This window comes from Falco peregrinus, chromosome 6 (assembly GCF_023634155.1).
Source record: "Falco peregrinus isolate bFalPer1 chromosome 6, bFalPer1.pri, whole genome shotgun sequence".
Classification (NCBI taxonomy): Eukaryota; Metazoa; Chordata; class Aves; order Falconiformes; family Falconidae; genus Falco; species Falco peregrinus.
Genome location: NC_073726.1, coordinates 62,241,842 through 62,257,012, shown reverse-complemented (window position 1 = coordinate 62,257,012; position 15,171 = coordinate 62,241,842). Strand labels below are relative to the sequence as shown.

General features: G+C 44.0%; 2 protein-coding genes across 3 annotated transcripts in view; one reads left to right on the top strand and one right to left on the bottom strand.

Moving 5' to 3' along the window:
- Positions 1-11,573, bottom strand: part of ALDH1L2 (aldehyde dehydrogenase 1 family member L2) — a 42,125-nt gene extending 30,552 nt beyond the window's left edge. The window contains exon 1 of one of the 2 annotated variants that reach the window (XM_027784048.2): positions 11,383-11,573. Coding sequence is in view for 1 of the 2 variants with exons in the window: in XM_055808314.1 (XP_055664289.1) it covers positions 3,122-3,172 (51 nt within the window). In the remaining variant the exon portion in view is untranslated. Of the gene's footprint in view, positions 1-3,121; positions 3,281-11,382 lie in introns of those variants that run through there. The other variant, XM_055808314.1, reaches the window with a different exon arrangement.
- Positions 11,574-11,688: 115 nt separating this feature from the next.
- WASHC4 (WASH complex subunit 4) overlaps positions 11,689-15,171 on the top strand; it is a 40,563-nt gene continuing 37,080 nt past the window's right edge. Inside the window, exon 1 of the mRNA XM_055808313.1 lies at positions 11,689-11,842. Within this exon, the coding sequence (XP_055664288.1) occupies positions 11,782-11,842 (61 nt within the window). The 5' untranslated portion in view covers positions 11,689-11,781. The remainder of the gene's footprint in view (positions 11,843-15,171) is intronic.

Genomic DNA, 15,171 nt, shown 5'->3' with positions numbered 1-15,171 from the left:
AGTTCCAAATCACGAGTCGCTGTAAATCCACAGTTGTGGTAATGCTACACGTGCTTAATTTTGGTAGTTGTGGAACCAAGTCAACAAATGGTGAAAAGTAAAACAGAGAACACAGTCCCCAAACAAACAAAAAAATAAAACTGCCGAAACTGAGAAGACTGCAGACTGGCAAAGTCCCATTTCTTCATTGTACTGCACAAAAAGATTAGGCTGGCAGCAAATGGGCTCTGCTGTCTCACACTTATAGAAAGTTACTCAAATGGGGCCTGATTTCAATTGCAAGATGGATCTTGTAATTGTGATATGACCAGTGATTCTCGAGCTACTTCCCCAATCAATGGTACACGTGTATTGCATGATTTCTATTAACATTTGGCTTAGATGTGGCAATTTGCTTGTAGTGTATTAACACATACATTGCCATCAGTAGAAAAGAGGAGCCAAACCCACAAGTCAGACATGCACAGGATCGCTACTGAGTAAAAAAAAAGAAAAGAAAAGAAATCCCGTATGTGGAGGGGCTTGCATGATCAGACCAGGAATTCAGTCCTTAATTTTTTGTTTTGTTTGAAAAATTACAGTTGAGCAACTGCATGAGACCTTATAGCCACCCTGCCTCTTCTTTTGGAAATTCTCCTCAAGCATTTTTACCTGAGTTAAGCCTGTGAAAGTGGGAAATCCTTTTAGAAGAATTTAATGTGGATGTAACACCCAACTAAAATGGGAAGTTCTGTAAGATTACAAATTAAAAACAGTTTGGTGGTTTTTTCTTACAGAAATGGCACGTTTTGTACAGTGTGCCATCACTAGCATTCATCAAGAAGCTGTAGAATTAAAGAACACCAAAACAATCTTGTTGAATAATGTACTAGAAGGATACTGAATCATTATCACTAACACATACAAAGATTAAACTTTTTATTGTTTCTGTCAGTGATGTTAAGAGGTTATGTTAGATTTCTTTTGCAGTTGCCTGGCTGACTATAGATACCTAACATTCATTAACAGATGCATGCAAAGGTCAATGGTCATGTAGTATCAGAGTGGATTTTTTGCTGTACTTTTGTAAAATTACCCAATTCCTTTCCAGTTACAGCAAACAATGCAGTTCAGATGGCTTAGAGAGATCTGGCCCCTTTTTTATGACTAATAATAGGATAATTAGTAGTTATGACAGTGCTACCAAAAGATAAGAGTTTAGAAAGTTGGTGCTCACTCTGCCGTAATTCTATTGTTTTCATTGTCTGAACTTTTAATCTTTAACTGTCTATTTTGCATATATTATAACACAGATTAATATTAATTCTGTTTCCCAGACTCAAGTGCTCCCAATTTGGATGAAGAAAATAAGCTAAAGGTAAGGAGCATAAAACCTAAGAGCTGCTTGTACAAGCAGTCTTACCTTGAATGCTCAACTTGTCTGAAAGTCCACTTTTATTTCACTGCCTCAATACGAAAGCACAGACTTAATTTTAACTTCCCTATTTAAATATTCTGGCCATACCATCTGTTGATACCATACTAGAATTCATTTTACAATAGCTCATTAAAAGATATACAGTATTTTAATGTTAGTTTCCATTCTGGTTCTTTTTTTCCTCCAAAACACCTAACCAAAAATAAAGCTAATAAATAGAATTAAGCACTGAAACAGCCTTACAAATGCTGGTAACTATCTTGTGAAGTTCTAGTTCCTAAAAATGGAAACCAGGTCCAAGAGCTACATATTCTTCTCTCAGAAGAGTCTAATGTTGCAAAACCTATCCACAGGAGAATATTTATTTCATAGATAAAAATATTTTGCTACTACTGCCTCTTTCGTATCAGTGTCTAACATTCAATTGGTTATCAGTTTCTAATCAAACTTCTTGAAGGCTAGCATTTAGTAACTGCTACTCTGGTTACGAAGCTTACTATCAAAAAGGTTACAATATTTTATTTATTCTATATAAGGATTTAGTGAAGCTAGTAAATATTTTAATGTCACATCTTCTTAAAAATCAATGTAGAATTTATGCCTCCTTTGGAAAGCAATACTGCAGCTTTATTTCTACTGAGGATCCCCCTACACGTGCTACATTCCAGTGCCTCCAAATAGCAACCCCTCGTAGAGCCTCCCCTCCCTCTACACCGTCTACAGGCAATGCGTTCTCATCAGTCACTCAGTCTCACTTGTTGGCACTGCTGAGCACATTTCCAAAAAGCTTGTTTAAACCTCTCTATTCTAACACCTTAGATACATACGGAGGACTGCTGTCCTCACGCTAAACTGAGCAGTCAAACACGAAACAAAGAACAGTCTTTGGAATGAAAAAAATCTCCTAGTCTCGCTCAGCTTGCCAGACCTACACATCTGGACAATCTGGACTGGGCAAGGCTTTCAGGGAGCTGTTACTGGCAGGAGTTCTTCGGGCTATATATTTAACAGGACATAAAGAATGGCTTGGAACAAATGTGCAGAGCTTTAAAAAACTAAACCATAAGGTGTAGAGAAATGTAGGCCACCAACTTCAGCCCTGCGCAACCCACCATCCCAGAGGTAGGAACTGGCGCTGAGAGGGTCACAAACTGCACACTCGTCCTAGGCCACAGCGGGGGGCTTCCCTCGGGCACCGGGAACGGGGGCACATCCCTTCCTCACTGAGAAAAGAACCTTCAGCTCCTCACGGAGCACATCCAGCGTGAGGGAGGAAGCGAACAGCCACGCTCACATTGTTCTCCACACGCGACTGATCACTGGGGATTGTCACGGCACCGCTGGTGCGTGTTCCCCGCAGCTCCGAGGCACATCCCTGCGAGATGCAGCGCCCAGATGATGGCTGCGATCCCGCCCGCAGACCCGCCGGGCAAGATGCTGCTCCTGCGCCCAGAGCCAGCCCCCTCCCCAGCCCTCCCGACCTTCCCGCGCCCGTACGCGCGTTACCGAAACCCCGGCAGAGACAATGCGCACCACATCCCGCAAAAATGCCCCCTCCCGCCACTTCCCCCTCCTTGCTCGGCCCCTGGCTGACCGATGAGGCACGCCGAGCAGCCCCTGCCGTTCGCTCCCGGGCAGGGCACGGCACGGCACAGCACGGCACGGGGGGGCCACGTCCCCCGCTACCCGCCCCACGCTGCTTACCGCGGCCGTCGTGCAGATGGCCCGCAGCAGCCGGGGGGCTGTCCCCAGCATCTTGCGCGGGCCCCCGACTCCCTCGGCCGCCCGGCGAAAGCCGCGGCCGCGGCGGACCGCCTCGTCTGATGCAACCCGCGACGATGCCGCTGGCGCCCTGCCAGCGCGTGCAGCCGCGGCGGCGCGCCCCCGCCCATCCCGTGGGCACCGGCGCGGCGGAGGGGGGAGCCCCGCACCTGCCGACGCCGCCGCGCCCTCCGCCCCCTCGGCGGCCGCACGGCGGGACCGGCCCCGGCGCCGGCGCGGCGGCGGGGGTCGCAGGGGCCGGGCAGCTGCGGGAAGGGGGCGGGGAGCCAGACAAGCGCCTCTGCCCTGCGCTGCCCCCGGCGGGCGCAGCCCCCGGGGCCGGCTGTAGCGTCCTCCCCCGCCGCTGCCCGCGGGGCCCGAAGGCCGGGACTAGCAGGGTGGGGTGAGGGGCTCCTGGCCCACGAGGACGCGAGTCATGGCCACCCGGGCGGCGTTTTGTGGCCCCAGGCGCGTGCGGTGCCCCCAGCGCTCGCGTGCCGCGGGGGGGCCACCACGGCCGCTGTCCTTCCCGGCCCGGGGCCGGCACAGCCCGGCACCGACAGCTTCGCCCCCTCTGGCCCGGGCTGTCGGCGAGGCGTTCATGTGAATCTGCTGTGGCAGCCAAAAGATCGACACTAATTTTTAGTTTATTGCATGGCAAAAATGCCAGTAAGGAGGTTAAAAAACAGTAATGACGTTCTGGAAATCCATATCGCCAACATTGCCAGGTATTTTTAAAGCAGCTCACTCAAAACTAAAAGTCTTCTAGCATTTGAGGTCATCTATTAACGGAAATGTTACAACTTCAATATGCTTCTAAAGTCCCAACAAAATCTTCTTGTCAGAAGTATCAAGATCTTGAAAATACACATTCAAAGTGCTAAAAAAAATGAGAAGGCAAACAAAAATGATCCCAAAAGGGATACAAATAGAAAAACCAAAAGTAGATTGCATGGCAGTAGTACAAGCATCATAGAAAATTGGGTCAGGTTTAAACGCTTAAAGAAGAAGGGTGGGTAAAAGACTGAAATGCACTCTGGTTCTGTCAGGAAAACAAGGGAGGAAAACATGGAAAAGTTGATATGGTCAAGTTGTGGACTACATCGGAGAGGTCAGAGGCAACACTTAAACCAAATTTATGCACAGATCTTGCTACAAGAGAAAATACAGTAGACAACTTGTTGCCTAGTACTTGCAAGCATCCATTTCTCACTGACTTTTTTGATGCTTTCTTATAAAAGAACTGCAATAGTAAGCCCCAGGGTTTAATTCCAAGGCCCCTACCCTCTTTCTCAGGGTGCTTCAAATGCTCAGTGCTACCCGAGAGAAGAGCACTGCTGCAGAAGTGCTGCCCACCCCATGTCCAGGGCACTGGGGGAGTTGAGGTGCTGCAAGAGGTAAATTGTACCATTCCCAAAGTCAGTCAGGCTGGCACAACACAATCCTGCATGGAGTGAAGTTACATAAGGGCTTATCTTATGATTCTCGTAACATAATTCATTCCCCAGTTTACTTCTGTGAAGCAAAACTATCCTGCCCTTTACTCAAGGCTCTTGGCAGTCCCATAAGTGTAGACGGCATCCAGTGGAATCAACAGAAATTATAGCAAAAACTTTTTAATTAAAATAAACCACTGGACTTCCTTTTGCAAGGAAAATTCACCAAAGAAAATCAGCTGTCAGTTCCTATAATTTCCTCTCTATGGGATGAAAAACCTAGGGGAGTATTTGGCCCACTTCAGTGGAGATTCTTCTCATGATGCTGTCATTTGGAATATGTGGTGATTTATCAGATTATGGGATAGGGAAGCAGTTGGTTTCTTTCTCCGAGACATTAAAAACTAAACTAATAGAATTCCTCAAAAAGCCCCATTAACAAGGTGGGGACAATATGTTTATACAGGTGGTTCCTTCTTTAGTATCTGTGGTACTATGGCTTCAAAAAGAACAGCATATAGTAATTCCAGATTTTCAATAAGAAAGCTAAAAGATATTGGCTTGTGGCTTATTTTTAAAATAGTATATATTCTGTTGCTACTGGTTACTTCTATGGGTATGTGGCCTCAGATCTTCTAATTATCGCACAAAAGATCTACCAAATTTCATTGTTAAAATGTTTCTTTAAAATAAACCTTCTTTAAATTGTACAATAAAAACATCAAACCTCATAATTTGCTGGACTAAAATGTATCACTTTGCTACAGGCACTGTCGGTCTGAAATGCCTGTTGTTAATCTTCTTTTTGAATTTAAGAAAGGTTAATAATTACAGTTGGATAGATTATGTTGCAGCAATACAGGAACTATACACACACATGCACAAGACAGACAAGCAACTGACCAAAACCACTATGTGCTCAAATAAAAACTACTGACATCTAGTCCTTACTGTTTCACTACTTCAGGCGGTAGGAGGAATCAGTGGATGTGTAGTCTTCCTATGACTTGATAGATGTTGGACACATTCCATACAACAGTGTGCAAACAACTTCTACTACAAAAGCTGGCATCAAAATGGTCCTATACTGCAAGGTTTGGAACTGGATTCATTCATTGCTGAAGTTCATGAAACTCCAAATCCTGGTTCATGATCCAAAATTCTTCCAACTAGAACACCGCATACTTGGCATTTAACCACTGTCACACAGGCTTACAGCAAAAGAACTGGTTTTCCTAGGTAAGCAATTTGTAATGATTTGTGGGCTCTATTCGTAATACACACACAACATAGACAGTATAATAATGCACATGTAAAGCACCAAAGTTTTAAATGGCTGGCATACCTTCATCTCCAAATCTATTAAGACAATAATATATCTCCGTTTACTTCACAGACTACTAAAATGCTGGGTGACAAAAGGGAAAAATCACAAGAGAAGGTGTCATCAGCAGAATCACAGTATAAAGAGGGGCTGAGGGAGTAATACATGGGCTTTACTTTAGACTTCATAGCAATGAGAGGGGCAGGGAGACGAACAAGGAAAAGTGTGTGCTAAATCACATGCAAGGATGGTATCTGTGTACTTTCAGCTTCTTCCTTATCATCAGAGTGATGATTCATATGTATGGGTTTTAACGACCACTTAACAAATTGGCTATTTAGAATTTCAAGGATCAGTGTAAACATTTGCAGTGAATTCAAATTGTACATTTTTTGTGATACAGAAAATTATTAGGTTGACCTGTCTGTCTGAGAGTAAGCAGTAGGTGACATAATCAACTCCAGCATCAGTGTTAAAATACCATAATGGTTATAACACATTCCTCGGGGCTATATGTTGTTTGGAAAAAGTGACATAAAGTATTCCCCACTGATTTCTGTATACTGATCAGAAAAGTACCTTTCAAATTATCAAAGTTTCTTGTTAATCTGGGAAGAAAACCCAGCTCCAGCAGTATCAGTGTAAATTTATCCAGTTGGTTTGGAGCACATTTTATACATTAAATTTTCTCTTTTCATTTTTTCTTCCAGTTCTGGTCATTGTTTCCTAAAGCCAATGTTTAGCTTTGAAAAAACTCTGCAATTATCCATAGTAAGCTTCCCAGCATGGCCTTTCCCCTTTCTGTTCCCTAATTTTCCAGAGATGTATGTCAGCAAGTTGCAAAAACAGATAGGGGGATATGTATACAAAAACTATTCAGGAGGTAAACATGCTTGTTCAATAGCATGCTCACAAAGCAAAATGTGTTTGTATGTGCAGACACGTACAGAACAAATGCAAGACCTAATCCAGCTGAACATTATAAATCCTGGTGGATTCCTGTGAAGCAGAAGTTACTCAGTGCCTTTGAAGATATCAAGACTTGGAAAGAACATAAGGGAAGGCTGTGTCCCACAAGGCTCCAAGTACGTGCAGATACTGAAGTGCTTGGGAAACTGCTTGGACTCTTCTAGGATTTGCTTTCTTTTGAAAATCATGCCCTGGGATTCAGTAATCAACTAAATTAGCACTGCATAGGCTTTTTGTCACTGGAAATCAGCCTTGATGGGGCTTTTCATGATGAATAAAGATTTGGTCGTAGTTCAGACTCAAATTCTTCAGGAGTACTTTAGAGTTCACCCAGTTTTTAAGATAGAGTAATTAGAAAAAATAAAGTAAAGCTTTGTACTGGTTATTTCCTAACAATGTTAATCATATGACAAGTTTCAACTAAAATTTTATACAACAGAAACTTTTCATGTTTTCTACTTGTTGAAACAAGATTTCATAGGAAAGTTGTTTCTTGCTTTATCTCTGCAACAATTATATTTAAAACTTGTTTGGTTGATTGTTTGTGGTTTTTTTTCCCACTGGGTCTTAACTTCCTTTCAGGCCAGACACCCACATCAAAGTAAAGCTTTCATAACCTACTGATACAGATTTTCTGCCATATAGACAACTATTTAAGACCTTATGCTTGGCAATTCATTTTTCTTAGTAACTGAAAGGAGGCATATATTTGATGAGGAAAGGGAATATTTTTACCAGTTTAACCAGTAGAAAGAACTATGTGCAAGATGCCTTACTCATATGCATAAATGGAAGTCTCTCAGATTCCATACAATAGAATAGAAACTACTTCTGCAAAAGTTAACATTATCTTTGTGGAACAGAGTTGAGAAGAGAAAATCCCAGATTGTAACTCCTTTCTGGGAATCTTAACCACAAAACCTAGAACTTTATTTTATTTAAAATATTCAGAGTGCTGAGCATTAAGTGTTCCACAGACAAGGAATGTATAGTATAGTTGGTTTCCTGCAGATCCAGCAAACCAATTTCTTTCTCCTATAAGTAACTACAATTCTATCAGTTTTGGTGGAACTTTGCCTGTATACATGAGAAGCAGTTTTTGCTCTGGATGATTTTCACCATTTTTTATTTTTTTTTAAATAAAATGGTTCCTGTTTGAATGCTATGTTAAACTTTTCCATCAGCTTTCAAACATCATAAAACTACTGTTTAAAAATACCAGGTAACTGTATTGTCCAGTGTTGAATGATATTTCCAACTGGGATAACTTTAAAGGAAAAGATTTTTAATACCTCATAGGATCAAGCTCCTGTTGATTTATGAATCCATAGATACCTAGCCACTTCACTCTACAAATAAAATGGTCATACTACTATATTAACTCTACTACATTTTGGACTTTTTTCTCTCACCTACCCAAGTGTAACAAGTAATTTCAGCTGGAACACCTTTACGTTCACATTTCACTCGGTTCATGTGAAAGTCCAATATGAAATTTTACTTTCATGATCATTTCGGTCTGGTCGAAAGAATTTTTTTTTTATCAACTATGCCTGTGTTCAGTAATATTCTGCTTACCAAAAATCACTGTTCTAAACAGAGTCTAGGGATTTTTCTGACTACTGTATTACCTGAAGATACTAACAGATATTTGAGCAATCTTAGCAATTAGCAAACAAATGAAGCTGTATCAAATAAAAGCTTTCTGGTACAAATGGAAGCCATGAGTGCCACTCAGCTTTCAGAAATTATGCTTATAAAATGTCGATAATTTCACACGAGCAAACAGCATAAAGCCATTCACTGGTAAAACAGCACAGAAAACATCACAGAATCATAGAACAGTTAAGTTGGAAGGGACCTTAAAGATCATCTAGTTCTAACTCCCCTGTCATCAATCAAAGCTGACCTAGTCTTGCTGTCACTATAAAACAGTCAGCTTCAAGATAAAATCTAAATCAGATTTTCAGACGAAATAGGAATTCTAGGAGCATCCGGAATTGACCTAAATAACTTCAGTGTAAGCAACAAAACACTGCCACCCAGTGAGCCGAAGGAAAATCTGCTAGTATGTCGTTCAAGCAACTGCATCGTGAATGGCAGCATAAAATTTGGCTGGTGTACTTCCTACAGTCTAATTGTGCTTTTTCCAGTATAAGAGTCTCCTGCTCATTTTCTAAAAAGGCACACTTCAATACATTTTCTTTTAAAATAATTTGCTTTTCCTATATTAAAAATAAGGTCTATGTCAGTTTATGCTGTGGGGATCACAATGCACTCTGCTTTGGCTACTGTATCGACCAACCAGTTGGGTTACCTTGCATGCAGTTTTGAGGATCTCACAACCTTGTAATAACCAACCCTACAGTATATTTCACTCTTTACAAATTCAATTCCAATGTGGGGAAGGGAGGGCCCTACCAAGTGCCAGTTCTACAAGTTTCCTTCTTGTATCATCCTGCAGATTTCAAGATCAAGTTTTTCTGAGGCAGGTAACAAAAAGCCTGGTGACTACTTTTTAAGTAGTCTGAAAGCCTCTGTGTATGTGTAGTCTTCCATAGCAGAAAGAAACAATATTTGTTGCAAAGAAAGCATATATGGTTTGTAGAAAAAAAATTTATATTGTTTTGGTTTTCAGAACTGGAAGACATGTTGGCTTTGAATAAATGTATAGTAGCTCTACTGAGGCAAATGAAAGCTGCATCTGCATGTCTGTAGACAGAATGCAATCTTTAATGTCTAGCATAAATTGTGGTTTCATTTTGTGGGCTTAACATCTCCTTTGAGGCACTTGTGTTCACTGCCAGCTGTTAATGTCCCGCACAATTAAATTTCTAGGGAATGAAAAGCCCCAATATGAACATCTTAAACTTGCACAGGAGCCAATAAGTAGAGAAGACATATTTTTATTATGATTATTTGACAGCCTTTACCAAAGCTGACATCTCTCCCTTAAAAATATTCCAGTTATTCCAAACATTGTTTATGTCATTTCACACAAAACTAAATTTGATCTCTTCTTTGCCAGACCCAGACTGGCGTCTTGGAATGCGTTTTTAACAGGTAAAACTTCATCAACAATAAACCTGCCAACCTTCTTTAGAAGGTTTCTTCCTTAAAAACTTTTAAAGTCAGTAGATTCCAAGGGATGGATTCCATTTAATCAGAAAACAGTTGTAACAGGTGCTGTTTTCAGACCTGCTGCATTATAGAATTAGCTTTTATGGATGATCCTGTTATCGTTTTTCCTGAGCTACTGAAATGCAGAAAAGACTACATTTAGGAAGAAGACATTGCTTTATCCAATTGTGTGCAGAATCGGACACTCGAGGGAAGTTCCCCAAACAAAGTGCAAACTTAGACAGAAAGCTTAGCATTATTTATACACTCAAATTTACATAATCTGTTAGTTTGGCATACACCTCACATTGACCACCCCTATCCAGTATATTAACATATTGCTAATGTTGTAAAACTATACTACACATGCATGGGGGGGTCTGAGGTGGACGTCGGTAGTCATTTGAGTGGGTGCCCCTACTCATTTTGAAGTTAATTCCAGGATACCCCACAACTGTTATTCTCGCCAGATGCTTTGTAGGTATTCTGTAAGTATCCTGGTCTTTCTTAATCGCTAAAGTCTATATGGCCATTTTCTAAGATAAGTTCCTTTTACAAAAGTTCCTGTTACAAAATTCCATCCTTGACATCCTGAGTGTTCAAAGTTACAATAGCTAAAGCGTGTGTACATTTAATTTGAACTCTGTCGGTATCAATCCTGCACTTACTGATACATTTCTTACGGGAGTTGCTATTTTTGTTGCTCTTTCCCCACTGGCACTGCTGGTGACACTGCTTTTGAAGCCATTTCCTTTTCTGCTGATGCTACAGATTCTCCGGAGGGAATGCAATTGCTGTGGTCATTGCTAATGGCCCCGAATGGGTACTTCTTTTGTTACCCAAAGTACTTCTATTTTTATTCTCTGATATACCCATCCGGGCCCTGGAAAAAAATCATTGACAGACCGCACGCAGGTAAGTGCTTCATGGCTCTGTGTGACAACAAACGGCAGCGAGATGGTGAGATGGTGCTGCTGCTGCAGCCACCCCGGGCACTGCCTCAGCTCCAGACCCTGCCCCCGGACTGGAGTAGGTCCTCCCACCTATCCCTCCTCCACCGTCAGAAAGGGGGGTGTGTGTCCGTGTGTTACACGATCGACTGCACCCGGCAGAGCTTTGCCTCTTCTCGGCACCGTGACAGAGGTGTGCAATCGGTGTGAGGGGGATGGGGCCCACTACACCAGGGAAAATGGAGGAAAGCTCCCGAAGCCCCGGTCCCTCAGGGGCAGGCCCTCCCTCACCGACGAAGCCCCGGTCCCTCAGGGGCAGGCCCTGCCTCACCGAAAGGATCGGATCAACAGATGCAGAGGAGTCAGAGGAAAGGGGAGAGCGGGGACGCCCCTGCCCCACCGCACCTTTGAGGCGCCGCTGTCCGCTCCGCAGGAACCTCGGCAGCGCCACCGCCCGCGGCAGCTGCCTCCACGGGGCCGAAGCAGTGCGTGCCTCCTCCCGGCCCCGCCTCTGCGTTAATCCCCCTGAACTCCGCCGTGGGGCCGGCACTTGGCGGCACCGGCGCTCCAGCCCGGGCCCGCCGCGCCGTGAGGGAACTGCCAGAGCGGGCGGCGGGAGGGGCGGTGCAGCGCAGCGGCTGTCCTGGCGGGGGCGCTGCCGCCCACCGCCCCCTCTCCCCCCCCCCCCCGGAGTCCCGTCACCCGCCTCCGCCTCCATTTCCCAGCGCGCGGCGCGGCGGCGGGGCAGGAAGTCCCGTGCGCCTGAGTCAGGGGAGGAGGGGGAGCCGCTGCCGGGCGCTGGTCATGGCGCTGGAGACCCTGTCCCCGGACTGGGAATTCGACCGCCTCGACGACGGCTCGCAGAGTGAGCGCTGGCGGAAGGCGGGGCGGGAGGGCCGGGGCCAGCGCCAGCGCTAGGCCGGCGGGGCTGCGGCGGGAACCGCTACAGCGTGGGGGGAGGCGCGGGCTGAGGAGACCCTGGTCCCCTCCCGGCCCCGGCCCCCTCCCGGCCCCTCACGTCGCTGTATCCCCGCTGGGAACGGGCGGGAGGAGGAGGCAGCCGTGGGAGCTGAGCGGCGCCACCCTCCCGGCTTCCCTCACGGACCCTGCCCGGTGAGGGGAGCCGGGTGTTCGCCGCGTCCCTTGCCCCGGCCGCCCGCCCCGCGCGCATCGTCCTCCGGTTGGGCCCGCGGGGGTAGAGTGCCGTGGTGGCCTTTTTTCCGGCTACCACCCAAGTTGTCGGGGATTGTTTGGGGTGGGAGAGGGGCTTTTCCAACCCATCATCCTTTACCCCCCCTGGGGGGTCGCCTCCGGTGCCCCGGTGTGGCAGGGGTGGGGGGTGGGGGGGGGGGTGGCAGTCTTGTGTGACCTTCCCTTGCACGAACCAGGCAGGAGGAACAGAGGTTCTCGTCGTGGGGACGGTGTTTCTTTCCTTCCTGATCATTTCTCGTGGCTCACAAATTTTTGCAATTGCTTCCTCAGTTAGCCAGAGAAGTCATACCGGGATAAGTTAGTTATCTGCAGCTTCCATTGGTAGAGGTTTGCTGGCACGGAGTTGGGTGGTCACTTGCAGTTTCACCTTTAAAAAACAATTAAGTAAGACCTTGTGATACTGAAGTCTTTGATAGTGGGTTTGTGTGCCCGTCAAAATCCACGCTTTTCTCAGCCTGTGGAGGTGACCTACTTTCTAAACAGGGAATGTGTATGGTTGTCACACTGTAATACACACTGTAAATTGAACTCTGCCAAAATAATTACACCAGGTGTTGCTGTGAAAATATGTCACTTATGGACCAACTGTTTCACATATAATGTTATCCCAAGGGATGATACTGTTTATACCATAGTAATTTAATTTGGATTTCAGTGGAAACTGAAGCTGGCCAGAGCCAAGGTTTTTACCAGTTCTCCAGCTGTAGAATGGAAAATGTAGCTTTTACTGAAAATGCCAGATCTCTGCTAGTTTGACCATGACATTAAGTGCAGCTGTGAGAACTTTACATGACATAGTATGCTTTGTTACCACCATCTTGACAGTGAACAAACAGGCCGATCTGTTGAGAACAGCACACGGTGTTGTCCTAGAGAAAAGCCAAAGAAAAATCCTGTGACTTGAAAAACATTTTTTGTTGTTATTACTGTCTACTTTCATTTTATACCTATATCACTAACCTTTAGTGATTATAATGTCCTCAACCGAGGACACAAGATACTAAGTAAGTTTGTTGCATTTCTGTCTTAGGTATTTATGGACATGGCACTTGCAAATCCTGCTGTGGCATTAAGTCCATTGACTATTGATATTGCTCATTTTATGGAAGAAGATTGAGTTGGGGAATCTGTACTGCTGAGTAGATCTCTCTCATTGTTCGAATTATAATGTTTTTATCACCTGAGGAGAAACTAAATCAAACCTTATTGTAAATGCATTCTACCCTTTGAAGTATGTCTGCTGCTCTAAAGAAAAACTATCTGATTTCTGTGATTTCTTTTTCTTTCTCTGTGTGAGCCAGTTTGTTTAGGAAAATTTTTCTGCATCTTCCCCCATCTCCAAGTCCTTCTTTTAATCAGTTCAGCCATACCTGACTCTGGCTAGCTAGAAGCTTTCACTCTCTTGTCTGTCTAAAATAGTGAGAAATTATCCACGCTTGTCTCTTATTTTGTATATAATCAGTACAGGGTGGCAAATTGATGGCTAACAATAGTTACATATTGGAAATATTTAACATCAGTTAAGTTGAGCTATAGCATTGTTCAAACCCAACATTTGGCTGCTGGAAAGGGGACGGTTTGTGGGTCTCTAGCACAGCACTGCTGCAAGATTTTGTTTGAGAAATGCTGCCTGTTTCATGGGGAGTTGATTTGAACAGCAGTGCTAATTTACTACTGTTGTATGACTTGGAATCTTCTGTTCTTCTGATAAAGCCCCAGTATCTCCCATCAGTTTTGCTGCTTAGTTTGTCTATTATGTGAAGGGAGGAGATGGGATTAGGGGTATACTGCAGCATAACTCTATAATGGTAAGTCTCTATACTCTGCGTTTTCTAGCAGTAAAGTACTGAAGCTGACATGGTGGCTAGTTAAACTTCATTCTGCAGGGCTCTGCATCCATCAGTGTTTTACTAGTTTTCTGCAGCAGAGCTTCCAGAAGATGCACTGGAAGGAACTTGAAAGATGAGATGAATTTAGTAGAATGGAATAATACAATGATACAACTCAAGGGCTGCACATCAGTGTCTGGAGTGCATACTGCTGATGGAGAGGTTTTTTTTGTTCACTTGCTGCTTATCCATTTACATGAAATTCAGTCTCCTTATCTTGACAGTGCCTGTGCACTGTCTAGGCTGCAGGTACAGGTAGAGGCCAACAGCACTAATGCAGAACTTGGTGTGGGAGAATTTACCGACCCTCTTGGACAGGCTTTTCAGTCTGTGTGCCCTTATGGTTGGCATTGCTGCTGGCTTCAAAGTAGTAGCTTAGAATTAGACAGAACTTCACTGCAGTCATTTTGCCTTCTCAGTCTCAGCCTACCTGTGCATAGTCCTCATCTTTTCCATACTAATTTTTCCCCTTATGCCCGGTTCAGTGTCTCGGTAAAATATTTTCTTTCTCCAAAAAATGTCTAAGTGATAATTGATTTGGCAGTGCTCTCCCACTGAAGTACCCGTCAACTACCATTTGGCAGTTACTGGCAGTGTGGATGGGTAAGAGGTTAAATGTGCAGAATAAAAGAATCTAAGTGTGTTTAACTTTCTAGAGCAGCCTGCTTCCTGAAATGTGGAATGAGAGTGTCTAAAGCTATGTGAGAATTGAATTCTTGTTCAGAAAAAATTCAGTTGTTCGGCTGACTTACATTCTCTAACTTTTTTAGGTAATCCTTTTTTTGCCAAATAGCAGAAGGTCACAAGCTATTAGATTTGTTATCTAATTATGGGGAAGACACCTTAGTCTTCACACAAGAAAGGATTGTGCTTCCTTACTGAGTATTGAAGGCTTGAGCTGTAATCATTCACTCTGTAGTTTAGATTATGCAACTAAGTCAGTAATTGTATATAATCTGGGGAGGAGGGGGGGAGTGTTTTAATGTGGGAAGACGAAAGATCAGGATAGAGTGAATGAAACTTTTGTGCACTGATTGTCTTTAGACTTTCTTTGCTAATTAATACTACTATTCTTGGTGTTTGACTAGGTGGA